Raw genomic sequence first — 20,506 nt, forward strand, 5'->3', positions numbered from 1 at the left:
TAAATCTATACTGTACGAAACATGGGCCACGTTGATTTTGTCCTACACAGTTTACTATAACAGCTGTTCTTTATTATTCTGTATAACAGAGAAGAAAAAGCCATCAGGTTGGGACAACTTAAGATACTTCAGTTTCTAATCCCAGAGTTATTAATAGGTGCACACTGCCCATTAATTATTTTTTTTATCTTTTAAACGTAAAATTTGTCTTTTCTGTTCTGTTTCTTTTTCAAAACTGCATCAATGCATTTGCTACTGTATCGATACAGAATCATCCGTATTGATATATTACTTTATTGATATTTTGAGCACAGCCCTATTTAAAGCCTTGTTCCGCATGTGCTCCCTTTTATACTTTGAGCACCTGCCCCTCCAGAGGTCTCTGCACGGCCCTGCGTGTATTATAATAAAACAGAGCTATGATAAATTTGTGAATATCCTTTTGTCTTTTGTTTCCCATATGAATGTGATTATAATATAAATAATTCTGAATTAAAAATGACTTTTACCATATTACTGGGATTGTTCTTAACACAGACTAAATAAGGAACTTTTCTTTTTCTATCTCTTTCTTTTACATATTTTATATATATTATAGATTTAAGTGGACACAATATTTTATTTCATTTAATTATTTTGTCTCCAGGTAATGAGTGAGTCAGTCCACTTAGTACAATCACTTACAAAAATGCTGTACCATTCTATTAATACAAACTGATATATGATATCAAGTTCAAATTTTTGTTCAACAAAAGGATTACTCTTTTTATGTAGACTAATTTAATTACAGTTACTTCTGATGTAATTGCATTAAATACTGTACAGACTTATATTACAATTCTATAAAACAATAGTGGATTTAACATCATAATTTAATGTTAAAATGTATGTTTTTAATGTAACCCTCTTCCTTTACGCACTTACGTCAGTTTTTTTCTTCATTTATTTTATTAGGGGCCATATACAATTTCAAACATAAATGTAACCATTTGATGCATTGTACCAGAGTTAGCCTAGCCAGAGTTAGCCTGGGAGTTAGCTAGAGTTAGTTCAAGAATAATGTTTGCAATTTTTTATTTTAAATGTTTTTTCTTTCTTTTTTGTGAAAAAATTAAAAGAGCATTTTCATGTCTATCCTCCTTGTATTGATCTGCTCAGGGTTGATATGCGATTTATAAAGTAATTAGTAAGTAATCCAATACTTTTTAAAGAGAGAGAGAGAGAGAGAGAGAGAGAGAGAGAGAGAGAGAGAGAGAGAGAGAGAGTTATGAGTACAGTAATCTAAATACACTGTTGAAGATGTATAATTAACAACTTTTTAGAATAACTTACCCAACACTGTTTGTCAGTATACAATCTTTAATGGAATGATTCAATTCTTAAAGAATTTTAATTATTTTCAGAATAGAAAAAACACCCTTAAATGTTTTTTTTTTTTATCTGTGCATTTAAATAAACTCTGAAAAACAAAAAGCTTAAATATTTTTTAAAAAGCTTTGAAAAATCCATGGAAAAATCTCGTGTTTGTGACAAACCCCACCCGTCGTTTGAATGAAATGGAACAGTCCGCCGAGGCCACGCCCCCCTTGCTCTCTCCTGTTAATGTTGTTATTGTTTATGTCACTTGGACGTTTGATAGAAGAAGTGACAAAAAAAAAACTTCAACACAAACCTGTCGAGTTGTCCCCCCCCAAAAAACGAGCACAGTCAGCTAACGTTAGATAGGGACGTTATGACAAATAGGATTATTGCCCCGAAACATATGTCAACACAGGGGGTAATAAACTCATGGAGCTTCGCAACGGCACACAGGGGAGAATAACGAGGCTCCGGCGGGGCTGCAAGAGAGTCGAGCCGCCCATCGCGAACATGAGGCGGGATGTCAGTAAAGTTTTGCGCCCGCTTCCAGTGAAGACCAACGATGATGATGAGCCCATGGAAGAAGAGGACTGCTTCTCCACGGGCTTCCTTAAGAGTGCCAACCAGGAGCTCGCGACGCTGTTCTCGGCGCCCCGGTATAGTCTGATTCGGGAGGTTGGTCGGGGGAGCTACGGCGTGGTGTATGAAGCGGTCGCCCGCAGGACCGGAGCCCGGGTGGCCGTGAAGAAGCTCCGCTGCGACGCGCCAGAGAAAGTGGAGCTAGCACTGGCTGAGTTCTGGGCCCTGGCGAGCCTGGAGAAGAAGCACGAGAATGTGGTGCAGCTGGAGGAGTGTGTGTTGCAAAGAAACGGGATGGCACAGAAAATTAGCCACGGGAACAAGCGAAACAAGCAGTATTTGAGATTAGTGGAAACTTCACTGAAAGGTAAATAAAGTTTCACTGACCAGTAGCTGGAGCTTCTTGGAAGCATTTGCACTTTTCATAAGGTGAACTAAATGCTTGATATCTGATTTATTTATTTATCTTGTCAACACAAGTAGGTCTGATTAACATTATTTTGCTTTGTAATACAATGAGAGTTGCATAAAAGCAATTGCTTTTAATAACATGCATGCATTAGCATGAAAACCCTTTATGATTTTATTGTGCATCTTTAATGCATGTCTTGAATGCACTAAAGTAGGAAAAAGCTATGTGAGGGAACATCATGTTCCAGCAGTCATAATGCATTAACCCCTTCACTCCCATACAGGCCATTATGTACACCTCTGGTCATTGTATGCAACTTTCAAAACTTGAGTCCATTAGTTTTCCAGTAGGTTAAATGATATTGTTATTTTCATGTCATTTGTATTACCAACATCAGATTAAACTCTGCTGTCAAGGTACAGAGTGCAAGTACTTTTAAAGACATTTACATGATACAAATTGATTTTTAAGCCATTGCAATCTCAGACAACAATTTATTGCTCATTATATGTTTTAGAGTGGTTCATAACATGAACAATGTAAATTGGCAATTGAAATTTCCATGTTTTTATTTCATGCATTTTTACAATTTTATTATTTTCTTTGACTTTTCGGGGCCTGGGAGTATTTTTTTTAATTCCCTGATATTTCCATCATCATAGGAACCCTGATTATATTTGATCATATAGGCTAGTTGAAATTTTGAAATATTTTACAGGTCCCATTTTGGTGTAGGCTACTCAATTTAAAACAATTTTTAAGGGGATTTATTTGTTATATTTTCAAAATGGCACAATATGAATGTGATGTTGGTGTTTTTGTGGCGTTTGGTGTGTTGAGGTGACAGAGTTGCGTGTGAGTGCTGTATTTGTGGTTGTGCTCAGCAGTTGCAGGATCTATTTTGTGCTGACTGCTGTTGTTATGTAAGTGCCACCATTTAGTGGCCTCGTCTACAATGAAAAAACTAATCCTGATGTTACAGCCTTCTTAGAAATGATCTGGATATAAATGTTTTTACTGATGGATTTTTGGGTTATGTAATGTTTTTTAACAAATACGTCATATACCGTATGTCAGTCATGTCTGTATCGACTAGGCCAGAATATTGTGTTTGTGACCTGTAATCAGTCAGTTTACATTGAACAAATTTATAGATCCCACCTTACTTTATATCAGAGATTCCCAAACTTTTCTTTCTCCTTTTTTAACCCAAAGTATTTACTCAAAGTAATTTGAAGTTAATATTTCAATAATTTAACACATTTGCGTTCATGCTTCTCTGGTGTCAGTTAAAGTGCCCCTATTATGATATTTTAAAGGTTCCTAATTTTCTCCTAGAATAGGTTTACATGGATCAAAGGTCAAAAACACTTTCATTATTATACATTATATCTCATAATATATATTGCACATCATCACTTAATTTCTCAAAGAGTCTGAAAATGGTTTGTTCAAAGATTCAGTCTCTCGTTTCGGCTGTTCAGAATCGATTCTTTCTTTTATAGGAGACGATAACTTTATTTGTTGTGCACTTTAATTTTTAAAACTTTGCAGACATTTTACCTTCACAAACAGCCATATTACAAACTGCATGAAACAAAGATAATATTAAAAAAAGCATAATGGGGCACTTTAATTGTTCCATGAAATGCAGGTAAGCAAACAAAATAAGTAAAAAAATTAAGTATTTAGATCTTTTGCTGTTTATCAAAGTTTGATAACCCCAGTTTGGGAAATCCTGCTTCATGAGATCTACATTTGTTTTTTAGGATTATAGGAGGCACGTGGTCCCAAGTGTTTCCTTTCCCTAAGTGTTTATAAGTTGCTATATACTTCCACAGGTCACAGTCCACCTGTTTTCCATGCATTTCCAAACCCTTGTTTCCTCTAGTAAAGCTATGTTAGTTATTACAGAACGCAGACAGATTATCAATGCTTAGCCTCATACAGTCTCTTTGGAAGGGCTCCAAACGTGTCGCTCAGAGGAAATCTGTGCTCAGCTAAAGTCTGATGGGTGTTTTGCTAGTATATCGGCATTAGCTAAAGCAGCACTTTAGTTCTAGCTGGCGTAACACTCTTTGTTGAAGGCTTTGGTTTGGACAGTAAAGCCTCTGTAGTTTGAACAGAACTGGGTTTAATCAAACACAACCGTCTCTGTTTGCTAATGAGTCTGACACAACGGCTTATCAGTGTCAGTTATAGACCAGAAACATTCAATGAAGAGGTGTTTGGCCTAACTCAGCAGAAATAGCTCAATTGAAGCACATGAGTCGATTATGAGATTATGGGTTTGATTTTCCAACATCCTGAAGTGGTTTACAATAAAGGCCAGTTCTGACATTCTTCTGTTAAAAAGAAGGCCACTTAGAGCACATTGTTGTCCTTTTTTGTTCTCTTTGAATCTTAAAATTGGGACTTTATGCTTTGAAAGCAAGGAGCTACTAAAAAGGCAAACGAAATTGTAAGTTGCTCAACATGAAATTAAAATTGACCCCGTTTACTCCCTTAAAAGGTTAGTTCACCCAAAATGAAAATTCTGTCAGTAATTACTTACACTCATGTCGTTCCATAACCCGTAAGATCTTCGTTCATCTTCGGAACACAAATGAAGATATTTTTGATGAAATCTGAGTAATTTCTGTCCCTCCGTTGACAGTCTACGCAACTATTACTGTGACGCTTCAAAAAGTTCATGAAGACATCGTAAAACTAATCCATGAATTGAGTGGTTGTGGTTTAGTCCAAATTTTCTGAAGAGACAAAATGACTTTATGTACTGAATAGATTTAATTTAGGTTTTTATTCACATATAAGCATTCATCAACTCACACATCAGTTGTGGTTAACAGAATCTTAAGTATGTTTGCTTGATGTGCAAAACCACTGAGGTTCATTCTTGCGCGTCAAGCAAGTTCAGTTGAGCTTCTATTTATATCGCTGAACAAAGTTTATATGTGAATAAAAGCCGAAATTAAATCTGTTCATCATATAAAGAGATCGAGTCTCATCAGAAAATTTGGACTAAACTGCTCAACTCATGGATTAGTTTTACAATCTTTTTTTGAACATTTTGAAGCGTCAAACTGGTAGTTGCATAGCTGTCAACGGAGGGACAGAAAGCTCTCAGATTTCATTAAAAAGATATTCATTTGTGTTCCGAAAATGAACGAAAGTCTTTTCGGGTTGAGGGTGAGTAGATGATTCTGGGTGAACTATCCCTTTAATACACATTTCTGGTCTTACTGTGAATGTTTAATCAGTGCACCTTGTTTTAAAGAAAAATTATCTTTGTTATCTTTATAATTCAACATGCTGAATTGGTAAAAAGGCTTCTGACAGTGTCCAACTAGTGTCAACGGTGCAGAACACACAGCAAAAACTGGGTCGGCCGACTGTCGGCATGGTGTGTGTCGGGGCCTTAATTTTCAAACAGTGGTCTTAGGACAACTTTGATGAACTGTTTTGATCCACTGCTGTAGTTATGCACAACAATTCACTGCAAATCCACCTGTGCATTTTCATTGCATAATTCCCACATTCAACTATCATTCCAGGTGAGCGTATCTTGGGTCACCCAGAGGAACCGTGTTATCTTTGGTTTGTAATGGAGTTCTGCGATGGTGGCGACCTCAACCAGTACATCCTCTCCCGACGACCTGATCCGCGGACCAACCGCAGTTTCATGAAGCAGCTGACCAGCGCCGTGGCCTTCCTCCATAAGAACAACATTGTCCACCGGGACCTTAAACCAGACAACATTCTCATCTCACAGAAATCGGATGGTCCCGTGATCAAGGTCGCCGACTTCGGCCTCAGCAAGGTGTGCGCGGGACTCAACTACATTGAGAATGATGGTGACAACCATGTTAACAAGAACATGGTGAACATTAATAAGTTCTGGCTGTCGTCAGCATGCGGTTCTGACTTCTACATGGCACCGGAGGTATGGGAGGGCCATTACACCGCCAAGGCGGACATTTTCGCGCTCGGCATCATCATTTGGGCCATGGTTGAACGCATTACGTTTATCGACGCCGAATCCAAGCGAGAGCTCCTCGGCACGTACATTCGCCAGGGAACCGAGATCGTCCCGGTGGGCGAGGCCTTGCTGGAGAACCCGAAGATGATCCTGCATATCCCGCAAAGGACACGCAGCATCATGTCGGAGGGCGTCAAGCGGCTTCTGCAGGACATGTTGGCGGTCAACCCGCAGGACCGGCCCGACGCATTTCAGCTGGAAGTTAGAATGGACCAAGTCACATGTGCGGGATCAGCTCAAATTGGCCAAAACCAGCATGCTTGCTCTTTCAGGTTGGTTGCAATTTTTTGATATCATTTTAAACATCTAGCGTAGCGTCAGTTCTGGCAGGTTACATTAGTCAAGCTCGCATCAGCTGACTCTCAGCTGATCCACGTCTACCTATAGGAATACGACGCCTATCACATATATAAGCTCCTTCAGTATTATCAGCAGCTATCGCGTTTCTCAGGAGCTCATTACCCTCCTCCATCCCCAGCTCCTCCTCTCGTCAGTCAGGATTTGACATTCTGATTCCTCTCGAATCAGAATAAATTTCTGCAGTACATTCATGTTGGTTCTGTTCTGTTACCCTAAGGGGGGTTATTACTGCTCTTATCTATGCTAGGCTACATGGATGCGTAGGGAGTTCTTGCCCAGAACAGAACTACCGCCAATCCTAACTGTATGATAATTGTCAATCGTATTTGACAATAGTGGTCCTGACAGAAATGTTGTATTCACCATCTTTGTTTACCTCAGACCAGTTTAAATATCCCATAATGCATGAAAACAAGCCTCTTATGTTGTTATAAATGTACCAATATATAAATCATACGTGCTGCACAAGTCCTGAAAAGTGAAGCATAAGCGCCTCGATTGCCCCCCAGTGGCTGGTCCCAGTATAGGTCTTAAACCCCACCTCCCCATGTAGTCTTAATGGGACGCAATGGAAACTAAATAAAATTACACTTCAAATACATTAAAATATGTTTTATGTCATTTTAGGTAGTTAGGCTGATGTACATTTAAGTGTTTGTGTTTTTAATAAGTTTGGTCTTAGTTAGTTATTTGATGCTATAAAAATGGGAATGCGACATCATGATTGACAGCTGTGATTGACAGCTTCTCTAAACGAAGTGGTCACTGAGGCACCAACAGACTTATTTGGGGATTTTCGGGAGGAGATTGTAGCTTCAACTTTAATTTCTACATTCTGTTTATTTCACACCGACATAATGAGTAAAGTGAGTGAGGCCGGGACCTTGATATCGCGGCTCTTCTTCACGTTCACTGCTGCGCAGAATCAGGTCCCATATCAGCGCAAGATGTCAGCGCCATATTAGGACTTTGGCGGCTTCACTTTTCACCAATGGAAGAGAGTGATGCTGCGTTGTCCATCTTTTTTTACAGTCTATGATGTAAATACATACATTTATCTATGTGTTAAAGTGCTCTCAGGTGCCAAATTAATTATAATCTAAGCTAGGCCGATCTTGAGTTTGCTTCCCAGAGTTCTTTGCCTATTAGAGAATTTCTCGTCCTTCCAGCTGCTTTGTATTTCTCTAATCAAACCCACATACAGTCAGTATGGCCTCCGGGGTAACATGTACCCTGCGAGGCTGCCACGCTCTTCCCTTCACACGTCTCGCAGGCCTGTTTGGTTTTACCGACGCCACGCCCCTACCAACATTGTGACTAACAAGATCCGACACCTTTTTAGCAGTAGAATGCATGCGGCCAGGGGCGATAGCGTGACTGTGTGATACACGGCATACGCCCAACCAGGTGCATTCTGTTTTTTGTGTAGGATCTAATTATTATACAACGCCAGTAATACCGGAATAGCGTTCACGCAGAGTTTATTGCACTTTTTTTTATTGCATTGGATGAGGTTCAACTGAAAAGGCCAGAGGAAATTGAATGCATTTCCTGAATGCAAGTCACTCTATAGCATTTTTTATTTTTTTTTATTTTACTGTAGTTATATTTAGGCTTTTTAATTTTCGGAATTATACTATTGCTGCTTTTTTTTAAATTAAAAATATTCTCACGTGAATTCACGCCACAGTGAATAACATTGTGAATTTTATTAATTAAAATAACTTTTATGATTTTATCAAAGTTTATTATCAATGTTTTCTTAATGTGTTTTACTTTTATTAATAATGTTTTATTAATTTATTATTAATAAAAATTATTAATGTTATTTAATTTGATCTAAATGCATTTATTTATTGGTTTGTTGTTCATGTTGGAAGATTATTAAATTTGCTGAATCAATAATAATTATAGCTATTATTTATTTCCTCTAATTTCCTTTTTATTAAAATCTAGGGCTGTCAATTCAGCATTCAAATAATAATTTTAATTAAATGAAATAATATGCTGAATAATCTGATTTATAAAAATATTCACACTTTCAGTAATTCACGCCAAGTATTGTAATGTTTAACAAAGTAAATGTATATTAATGTATGTTTATATTATTATGTTTATTATTTTTAGTTAATAATAACTTATTAATTTATTAATATGTAATTTTATACAAAGTTATTTATTTATTTATGAGTTTGCTGTTAATGTTGGAAGATTACAAAGTTGCTGAAACAGTAATAATTCTATTTCAGTAATAATAAAAAAAATATGTTTTTCCTCTAACTTCCTTTTTATTCAAATCTAGGGCTGTCAATAAAAAAACAACAACATTTTTTATTTAAATGAAATAAAATGCTGAACAATCTAATTAATTATTTATGTATTCATATTTACTAAAGAAAATTTTAATTTAAATATATTACATTGTCACGTGTCATTAGAAGTCAATATATTGTAATTAAAGTCAGTAAAGTATTTCATTAAAATTCACACTTGAAGTCTGCTGTCTTAATATTCCCAACCAGGTGCAATGTTTTGAGTAGGAACCAATTGTTATACAACATCAGTAACACAGGAATGTCGTTCCCGCAGAGTTTATTGCATTCTTTTATGGATTTTGCATTGGATGAGGTTCAGCTGAAAAGGCCAGAGGAAATTAAATGCATTTTGAAGTCACTTTATAGCACAATTTTAATCAAAACTGGCTTCATTGTTGTCCGGAGGCTAGAACATACGACAGCCGGTTTGCTCTAAAACAATGACTTAATTCAGACTAGCACGCATCTTTATAACCTTTATTTAACCAGGAGAAAAGACTCCATCCCCAGTGAAATGCAATGAAGATGGCGTATTTGATGTCAATGTGTTTGCGAGGATGTGAACGTGTACGTGACTCGTGCATCAGGGGTTTATGGCCTCAGTGAGCATATAGAGCAGTTATGCAACACTCCTCCTCTCTCCGACGGCCTGAATGAACGCAACCATCCGTCAAAACAAGCCGGCCTGGGAGTTAGCCGTGAGTCGGCCTGTTTGTCTTAGTGGGGTAAGAGGGGGTACTTTTGCGTATTTACACCCGGAGCGCTTTCACCCTCCCGTCCCGGAGCACACACGCACATTTTAGGCCCCTGAGGGGGGGTCCATGGTCTCGCTCTACACTCACGTTCAGAACATTTTGTTCTTTGCCTGCCAGCCTGTGTGAGTCTCCATTGCTACTGTGTATATACTGTCACTGTCAGGTACATTATTATTCACAAATCTGCTGAATCGTAATGATTTGACATATAGCAATAGTGATATTGCTTCTCTTTTTTAATTAGAGGCGTTCACACGTATAGAAATTCACATCACAAAAATGTAATGAACATGTAATGTGTAACAGTACGTAATTCATATTAATTCATATCAATAATGTTTATTATTTATTTTATTATTTCAACAAATTTATTACTTTAACAATATGTTTATTTATTGATATTGTTTAATACTATTTTTTGAATATAACGTTTATTTTTATTTTATTCATATATTTTATTATTTATTCTTTTTTAATACTTTAATAGCAGAAATTTACAACACAGTACATGTAATGTGTACCGATATGTAAATTTTATTCACTCATGTCAATAATAATCTTTTATAATGTTTCATACATTATATTATTTTTTATTATTGCTAATACTTTTTATTTTTAATATTTTAAATGTATTAAATAATAATAATAATAATTATTATATCATATTAATTCATATCGATAATAATGTTTTATTTACATTTTTTAATGCTTTTTGTTTTTAATATTTTTATTCATTTATATTTAAATTGTATTAATAATAATAATAATAATTATTATTATTATTATTATTGGTTAGTTTGATTAAACATTTTAACCAATTAAATAATCACTGCTAGTGCTAATATGATTAATCCAAATTAATTGTTTAAATATCAATATTTGCTGAGAAAAGCCTAAAATGAAGAGAATTCAAATACAAACACAAGTATATCATTGAATGGACAAAGTGATTTTAGAAGTCAGTATACTGAAAAATAAAGTCATTAAAGCATGTTATCAAGTCTGTTGTCTGAGGCCAGTTTGCAAGTTGAGTTGTATTTGTTACCTTTTATATTATAATTACTACTACTACTATTTTGACTGATGTTCGCAGCACAACTCTGTCTGTGCTGAAATCGTTTGCAGATGTGAGGCGCTCATCTGTTAGTGTGATCGTGGCCGTGTTGTATCTGTGATTATGGTCATTATATAAGCGGGTCATTGAGTGCAGAGCTGTAATATGTGGTACAGTGTGTTCTCTGTGTCTGTTCCCCGACAGCCATGTCGTGTTGATCAACATACAGTAGCAGAGCTGAGCAGAAATCAGTGTTTATGCCAAGACTAACGGGACAGCATTCAAGTTTTGATCCGAACAGAACTAAATGTAAGAATTTCATCAGATTTCACAACATTTAAAACTACCATTTTTGTGTGCGATTCAGACTCCTTTGGCAAAAGTGGGGCTTGTTTTCCAGGATTGTAGGGAGCGAGCGAGTGTTTACAGACTGGTATGTGAGCTGGAATACCTTTCAGCTGATAATTGTTCTAAAAACATGCCATTTTTCCATGTATTTAGCACACTTTTCCAATCAGAGCTTGCTTTTTTGATTGTTAAACTGTTTTTTTATCTATCAGATGAAACATTTTATTTGAACTAAAGAAGAACAACCTAAAACCCTTTTCCAAACTAATAATATGTCAATGTAAGATGTGAGATTGAAGTCATTTGTGCACTGTAAAAAACCCTCTTTTGTAGTTCAAAAAAACTACTGTCAGGATTTACTAAAGACACATTGAAAAATGAGCACTGAAAAGGTGTGTACGGGGTTATTTTTGCAGCTGACTTTATTGCATTTGTAGGAGTTTCCCTTTCAGATGCAAAAGTTACGGGAGGAGAGTATTTAAACGAATCATGTAAGGTGATTTACTAAGGTTTTCGCTAGTCAATTGACTGGTGTTTCCGCCATTGTTTACCTCCCAAAAAAACGTCTTAAACCAGACTCTAATTTGCGCTGCTCTTGATAAATTGCATCAGTCATTATGGAAATGATCCGGCTGCGTCTGTGTTCTTTAATTTGTGCGTCGTCATCAGTAATCGCACGCAGAACTTTACACTCACATCTGTGCTTTCATGGGACTGAGCTCTCATACACTTTACACAGCACTCATCCGACAAGCTGTCGTTATACCATCCGTCATCATATCACGTCATCACTTCCTCCTGACTGCTCTCCTCACTATCTTCTTTTCTCTCCAGCATGGTAGATGATGATGATGCTGATGTGTTTTTTTATTTTAATAACATTAATGACACAGACGACAGCAGGAATATTAGGCTGCTGTCACTTTAAGACCGAATGCACGGACCGAATATACTGACACGCATCCGGTTTCTTTCTCAACTGTTCATTAATGACATAACCATAGACTGTAAAAAAATATGGACGTAGTGTCCATGACGTCACCCGTAGGTTTCTGAAGAGCGTTTTTGAAGCCTAAAGTGGGCGGAGTCACTCGTCGCCATCTTGGAAGCGCGTCACAGTGCGTCACTCCCGGATAAGCGAAAATGGGCAAAAAGGCGGGACGTGGGTGGTGTTGAGGTGCCTGGATGCTGAAACTACGCCCGCCTAGCTCGACGTGATCGAGTTTGCTCAGGCTAAGCTAATGTGCTACTGGCCTCGCGCTAAAGTGACAGCTGACTTGAAGTAGACCTAAAGCCAATAGTTAAAGTTTATGTTTTTGCCCTTGGAAATACTATAATAGTTAAAAGACATAACTAACCATGAGACTATGTGTATTGTGATGCATTATTATTCTCATGCAGTAACTTACAATATTTGCTCTGAGTGTGTGTGTGTGTGTGTGTGTGTGTGTGTGTGTGTGTGTGTGTGTGTGTGTGTGTGTGTGTGTGTGTGTGTGTGTGTGTGTGTGTGTGTGTGTGTGTGTGTGACAGTGATAAATGCGCATACATGTCAGTCAACGCGGCAATGCACGTCAAGTTCGTAGAGAGCTTTATTCAGTCCATTTTAAATTCTGATAGATATTACCTAAGAAGTTCAAGTAATGCACTAGAAATCCGCGCTCATTTAAGGGACGAAAAGAAAGCACTGACACCTGCAGGATTTAATCTGACGGTAACGTTACTTTTTATTGAACACTAAAAGCATATTATAACATAGTCTATCTGCTCCGTAAGATCAACGGTAAGTTACAGCAGAACGAGTGTGGCCTCTATACCTTAGACGTTTTTAAATCTGAACTCCAAAAAGCAACTCAGACATCCATGAGTGCATGTTCACAGAGGAAAACAACTGAAGAACAGCGCTGGTTGTTCTCTCGATACTCGACAACGACGGAATCCAACGGCGTGGGCGAAGGTATAAGGGCGGCGTGTAATAAACTGTATGAAATAATCCCGAAAAGAGTACAAACACGGCAGAGATGACAAGTTCAGCAGCTGGAATCAGCTGAGGTGACATGATGGCTAACAGAGAGCAGACAAACGGCTAGTAATAACAGCAGCGGCAATCCACCTGTCACTCAAGTGGCCACGCCCTTGATTATGCAGGAATTTAATGCTTAATATAATTTAAACGGATGAGTTATAAAAAAATTCACCCCCCTCACAGTTGTCATGAAGGGCAAAATTAGCTGTATAGACCAAAACAACTTAAGGCACCAGGCTGTAAACATATATTTTCGGCTGTAAAGTTGGGCATTTTAACATGGGGAGATACAGATTTGGCTCACTTTTGCAGTCAGCCTCAAGCGGCCAGTCGATGAATTGCAGTTTAATTCACTTCCGTGTTGGTTTCAAGAGGGAGACAGGGAGGTTACCGCTTGGACATAACCGAGAGAATACTTGTCGAGACGAGTATTTTGACATAATTTTGTGAGTATGTGGGCGTTCTTCAAGCGCAAGTAAACGCGAAAGAGGAATCAATTCGGTGTTCAAGCACTGTTTGAAACGCTCTCTCTCTCTCTCTCTCTCTCTCTCTCTCTCTCTCTCTCTCTCTCTCTCTCTCTCTCTCTCTCTCTCTCTCTCTCTCTCTCTCTCTCTCTCCCCCCCCCACCCCCTCCCTCCCTCCCTCTCTCCCCCCCCCCCCCCACCCCCTCCCTCCCTCCCTCTCTGTGCGCAAGTCCCGATTTTATTTTCCCGATTCTTCTGCATTTAAAATCGTTTGAATGTGTAGATTGGCAAGACAAAACATCCAAATGATTAGGGACGGCCCGATACCATTTTTTCAAACTGATACGAGTACGAGTATTTACATTTGTGTACTTGCCGATACAGAGTACCGATACCAATATTTCTACCACAAAAGTAACTATAGGCTCCCAGAAAAGAAGACAGAAGACTATTTTAGAACACAGGTTAGAAGACTGTTTTTATTTTCTTCTCTGCTTGTTTTAACAAGTCTAAAAATAAATAATAATGTGTAAAATAATAAATGTATTAACACACAGCCCACTGTTAATTTAACATAAAAGCAAGCAGGCTACTGCGTGAATGGTCTGGAATGACTGAATGCGCGCAAAGTGCGCTCCCTTAATAGCCTAATTCCTAAAAAGCTGACAGTTCATAGCGATCTCACACATCTCTGTTATTATCAATGAAGCTGACTGCACAATGAATCTTTCATAATATCCACACACTGTTATAATTAGAGGATTTGCCAACACACAGAATTCAGCACCGAACAAAAAAGTTTTGAGCAGTGAGGGGAGTCTATCTTAAATGCTTCTGATTGGCCATTGCGTTCAAGAAATCAACACATATGACTGTGATTGGCTACATTTCTCAACGCTGCAAACATGTTATGAATAGAAACTCTGGCCTGTAAATCGTTTCTATTTTGTTTTAGTTGTTATTCTTGCTTTTCTGCAACAGATGAATACAAATCTATTTGTTTTAATATGTTTTATTCATAGATATTTCTAGTTTGCGGGAGTCCCGCGAATCGTTTTATTCTCCCGCAATCCGCACACACAGAGTGAGTGGATTACAGCCCGCGTCCGCGCTCGCGCTCGGCCATCAGATCTAGTGCCGCGCCGCACTCTATTGCGTTGGGAGTGCACGTCCCTATGCCTCAATTCACCTCGACAAAGCACTCGCGGCGGCCAGTTTCGTTTTGCAAAATGTACGTGATATCGGGGCGTGGTATCGGCGAATTTTTATGAGTACGAGTATATGAGGACAGTATCGACCCGATCCCCGATGCCAGTATCGGTATCGGGCCATCCCTACAAATGATAACCGTTCACTCTGATAATTTAGCAGTTAATCCGCAAATTACGTGCGTGCCGAACCAACTGCGATCCTTTGCACCTCTAATAATTAATGAACACACATCATATCATCATGATTTATATTTTACCACAGATGGAGAAAAATCTACTCTACTCTACCTACTCTGGATTGTCCCAAAAATGTTAGTAGCCTACTCAAAAGCATTTCCTCGTTTATTTTTTCTACGCATGCGCACCAGTAACGGGCACCCCTGATTATAACACAATATTTACTCAGTTTTCTTTATGTTATCCTTTTGTGGAATATATTCTGGCTCAGTCTTTGTAAAGTAAATTCGACCAGGTCAAACTTGGAAAAACAATTGTACGGACAGCATTATTGGATTAGCTTACAGCCATAGTTGGCCGAGGATGAAATCGGATCTGATGCAGAAACAGCTTGGATGACATCAGTGAATCATTTACTTGCCAAGCGTCCGACACATGGACCCCGGATTAGAAACACTAGGAGAACAACAACAACAAGGCCTGTAACTGTTGATTAGAATATATCAATGAAAGATACGGTCTTCATTTGAGCAGTGGTGTGTTTCTGCTGATGTTGCTGATGTCTGCAGAATTGCCTGATCATGTGCATTTCAGTCGGTCTCTGTCTGGGTTACCTACTGTATCACACGCTGAATGGCTGAATTATTATGTTTCAGATAAGTTATTTGTGCATTTATTTGCAGTTTGTGCAATTATTTGCATGCAGCGACTGTGCAAACGTTTCAGCGTATACTCGAGTGTGGATGACATAAAATTCGATATTATGACAAAAGTGATAACTATGAGATTAAAAATGTAAATGATGATATAAAATTTGATATTATGACAAAAAAAAGTAATAAATAAGAGATTAAAAATTGAAATTATGAAAAAATTCGATATAACAAAAAAAGTTATAATTACAAGATTAAAAATTTAAATAATGACAAAAAAAATTGACATTAAAAAGTCATGATGACAAACATTTCGATTTATAATTTTAATCCTGACAAATAACCCAATTTTACTTTTCTTTCATAATTTAGCATTTTTATATCATAAATATTACTTAGTATCTCATAATTTTGACTTTTTATGTCGTAATTGCAACTTTTTTGTCATCATTATGATTTTCCAGATCATGTGTTTTATTATTATGTTGTGTAAATGGGTTTTCTTGGATGTGCTCGGTTGAGTAAGCTCTGCTTTGCTCTCTCTACAGGTTTGCAGAGTAGAATTGCTCACCGATGGAAAGGAAAATCAAAAGGAATCAGTGAATCCTGGAACTGTGAATTTTCTCTTGTGCTCACTTCCAGAAAGCAGAAGTGAAAAGAAAAGTCTCAATCTCTATATTAAAGACCCATCATGTGGAAAAGCTATGCAGGTATCTTTCTTAACACGCTGTTTTTCTACTTCAGCGCATCGGATTCCAGATACAAGTCTTCCAAACTGACTCCAAACATGTGTTTTCTGCTCAAATCTCACCAGCGATGATTTCCTCTCGTTCTCTGCTGTGACTCGTGCTGTTGTTCTGGACCAGATTTAGACACACACGTTGCACTATGTCCTCAAACAAGCATATCCGCTGAAACTACCTTTCACCCCATCCTTCTGACGGGGTTTACCAGACAGTATAGATGTAAATACTTCGATGCAGATAATGCAGCACTAGGATTGATCGAATAGCGTTGAATGCTCGCGGAAAAACAGAGAAGGAAGTTATTATAAAGCTCACAAACCATAAAGACATACTGTGAACGACATAATGTGAATAACTGGGTACATAGTGACCCCGTCTCTCCTGTAGGTATGAATGTTTCTGACCCGAACAACAGCACTTATAAAAAAAAAAAATTAAATCATCGTTGTGCCTTATTTTTACTTCTTTTTTTTTTAAAGAAAGTATGTGGATTGTTCTTATTATTTTATTTTTGTTTTTTAAGGATATTTAAAAAGGATTTTGTTTTATCTGAAATGTCGCCATGTTATTTCCATGTTAATATTGGTTTAACTTTTGCAAAAATGCGAGAGGTATTAAACTTTGTTTGATTTCAGTTCATTTGACCGGATCCATTGAAGCAGTTACAATTCCTGTCAAATAATTTCATTTTTTTTGTGTCATTTATCTATCAAAATTCAGATCAGGTGTAAACAAAATTATGACACTTTTTTTTTTGTACTAACGCCGTTAACCAGGAGATTATTTTACTCTCTATCCAGATTGGAGAGTTGATGTTTCGTACATAATGAATTGGTGAGGGATCAAATATTGTAGTTGTTAATCTTGGTTTTCATCTTCACATTGTTGTAGCAAAATGTCTAATTTACTTTTCACATCAAAAACGGATATATGGAATGTTTTAGTTCCGTTGGAATGGAACAGTTTGAATTCACTTTATGGGATTTATTCACAGAACACTGCAATATTCTGTTTCTATAGGAACCATTGAGTAGATGTAGCTTGATTCTCCTCAGTACTGTTTGACACAAACACACTACCAGATTAGGACCTTTGTGAAAAAAAATGTGTTGAATACTTGTTTTAATTATAAAAAGGGTTCACATTCACATTCAAGTTTAAAGTACATACATTTGAGGTCACAATAGTCTATATGTCTCCCGTAAACTGGGCGTTTGTACCAGGTAAAGCCAGTGAGAAATAGTTTTCCCTCTGTATTTTAGTAAAGATTTCTATTCAGTGTTCTTGTTTACATACTCAGTGTTTCTACCTCACTATCATGACAGATTTAACCTCACTTTTCCTCGCTGTGGTGCGTTGCGTTTAGTTCAGTCTTTTGCTGTTTGCATTTTTTCAGCGGTAGTACTTTTATCCGTATATTAAACGTCTCGAGCAGACTTTGCATTTCACTGTATATGTTGTTATTTTATTGTGCTTTATATGAGTTGCGGATCAAGATGAATCTTCATTTATTACGGTAAAACAAAAAGGTCGTTGCATTTATCTTAGATTCTCCCGAAAGGGACATGTTCATAGAAAAAAAGCGAAAGAGAGCAAATGCAGTCAAACATTTTTTCAAGTTTCTCGTAGAATTCAAAATGTTTACAAAGCGAACGTAAAGTTTCTCGTTGATCGCAAAGTTTCATGTTGAACGCAAAGTTTCTCATTGAACGCAAAATGTTTACAAAGCGAACGCAAAGTTTCTCGTTGATCGCAAAGTTTCTCGTTGAACGCAAAGTTTCTCATTGAACGCAAAATGTTTAGCGAGCGAACGCAAAGTTTCTCGTTGAACGTAAAGTTTCTGCTGAACGCAAAGTTTCTCGTAGAATGCAAAATTTTTACAGAGCGAACGCAAAGTTTCTCGCTGAACGCAAAGTTTCTCGTTGAACGCAAAGTTTCTGCTGAACGCAAAGTTTCTCGGTGAACTCAAAGTTTCTCGTAGAATGCAAAATTTTTACAGAGCGAACGCAAAGTTTATCGCTGAACGCAAAGTTTCTCGTTGAAAGCAAAATGTTTAGTGAGCGAACGCAAAGTTTCTCGTAAAATGCAAAATGTTTACAGAGCGAACGCAAAGTTTCTCGTGGAACGCAAAACATTTTGCAAGCGAAAGCAGAACGCAAAGTTTCTCGTTGAAAGCAAAATGTTTAGCGAGCGAACACAAAGTTCCTCGGGTAAATACAAAACATTTTGGGAGCAAACGCAAAGTTTCTCGGGGAACGCAATATTTTTACCGACAAATAATTATTCCTCCCATCTCATGTTTTTTTCCATCACCATGTCCCTTTAGCCTCTGATCTCTTTATGGATCAATACAGTTAAAATATTCCTGATATACCTCTGCTGCCAGTGACACTTTCTTAGGGAGCTTCTAGCTGTTCTTTTATCAAGACAAAATCCACAGTAAGTTCATGTCTTTCACCGATGAATCATATCAAAGGACGTTTCAAATAGAAAAATAGAAAGTTTTGTGTTACTCACCTTGAAATACCAAAAAACCTCATCGACTCACAGTAAGGTCATGCTTCTTGTCCCTCATGTGTTCACTGTAAAATGTTTGCAGGACAAACAAACAGGATGACCATTTAACAGCCTGAGGAATACTAACCTAGACAAAAACACGCACATTGACTGTTCACTACAGACACGGAAACCAAACTTATCTTTCTACTGAATTGTTTTCTTTCTATCCTTTGGTGATTTTTTTTTGTGACTATTTTGAGATTACAGATATTTTATATTGCACAAATGTCTTCTCATAGTTTATATTGAACTGGGTTTGGTTTGTGATGCTATGAGCCATTTGATGTTTTTGCAATGCGATCTTTCTTAAATGTATGTAGACTCTTGTTTTCTTGAAATAAAGATCTAGAAATAAATATTTCTGTCTTGAGTATTATTTATTATCAGGTCATAATTTTGACTTTTTTGCCATACTTGTGATTTTTATCACCTAATTTTTACTGTCATAATTTTGACTTTTCGTATCATAATGACGTAATGACTGTTATTCTCTATTTCTATGTTTTATTGAACTTTTTAAATGAAAATTATGACTTTATATGTCAGTTTGACCTCGTCATAATAATGAATATATTTCTTAATGTCTACTTTTGTCATAATTATTACTTTTTTATGTCATAATCTTTACTTTTTGTCATAATTATAATTTACCACAGTATATTTTTTTCTTATGTGGTGGGAATGGGCTTTCATAATAATAATAGAATTTTGACTTTTTTATCTCCTAATTCTTCTCATTTTTTGTCATAAGTTTGATGACTTATGTCAATTTTGAACTTAATTTGAACTTTTATATCATAATTTAGATTTTTATGTCATAATTTTTTACATTTACATGAACTATGACTTAGTATATCATATTTTCTACTTTTACCTCCTAATATCTACTACTGACTATGGAATAAATTTGACTCGGTTTCAACTTTTTAAGTTATTATTTAAGACTTATATGACTTTTAATAGTCTCTTGTTTTCTTGAAATAAAGAAATGTCATTGATTGTTGTGTATTATCAGGTTTTGGAGCCAGCTAATGCTCCAGAATATTAGCCATAATTATCATTAATAGCTCGGTCACATTTGGCATATTCGAAAATATAATCAATTTTAAAATTGCCTTTGGATTTAAGGTTCACTTGACTTCTCTTAAACATATCACAGGAGATGTCTGTCAAACTTTCTAGCCTTTGTTTTTCACCACTGACCTGTATAGACACGCTTAATTACCTACGCAAATACTTTCACAGCATCACGTGACTTTGTGGTGAGCTTCTGTTTCATACATGACTGACTTGAGACTCATGAAACTTCATGTTCAGTGACAGCATCATCACGTAATGGTCACATAATGCCAGCTCAGTGAAAGGTCACCCTTGAGGTCCACATTGTGTTAAAGTAGGTCAGTAGTGTGTGATGAAACCTAATCCATTATAATCAGTCTTGAAGTGATGGTC

General features: G+C 36.9%; 1 protein-coding gene across 1 annotated transcript; it reads left to right on the forward strand.

Annotated features, from left to right (window-relative positions):
* The first annotated feature begins 1,593 nt into the window (after window positions 1-1,593).
* stk35 (serine/threonine kinase 35) lies at window positions 1,594-19,410 on the forward strand. Its single transcript, XM_077218960.1, has 3 exons — window positions 1,594-2,305; window positions 5,905-6,661; window positions 16,298-19,410. The coding sequence occupies exons 1-3, from the start codon at window positions 1,789-1,791 to the stop codon at window positions 16,308-16,310; spliced, it is 1,287 nt and encodes a 428-aa protein (XP_077075075.1). The 5' UTR covers window positions 1,594-1,788; the 3' UTR covers window positions 16,311-19,410.
* Window positions 19,411-20,506: the final 1,096 nt, after the last annotated feature.

This window comes from Siphateles boraxobius, unplaced genomic scaffold (genome assembly GCF_051911475.1).
Source record: "Siphateles boraxobius isolate OS27281-9 unplaced genomic scaffold, OSU_SipBor_1 77, whole genome shotgun sequence".
Lineage (NCBI taxonomy): Eukaryota > Metazoa > Chordata > Actinopteri > Cypriniformes > Leuciscidae > Siphateles > Siphateles boraxobius.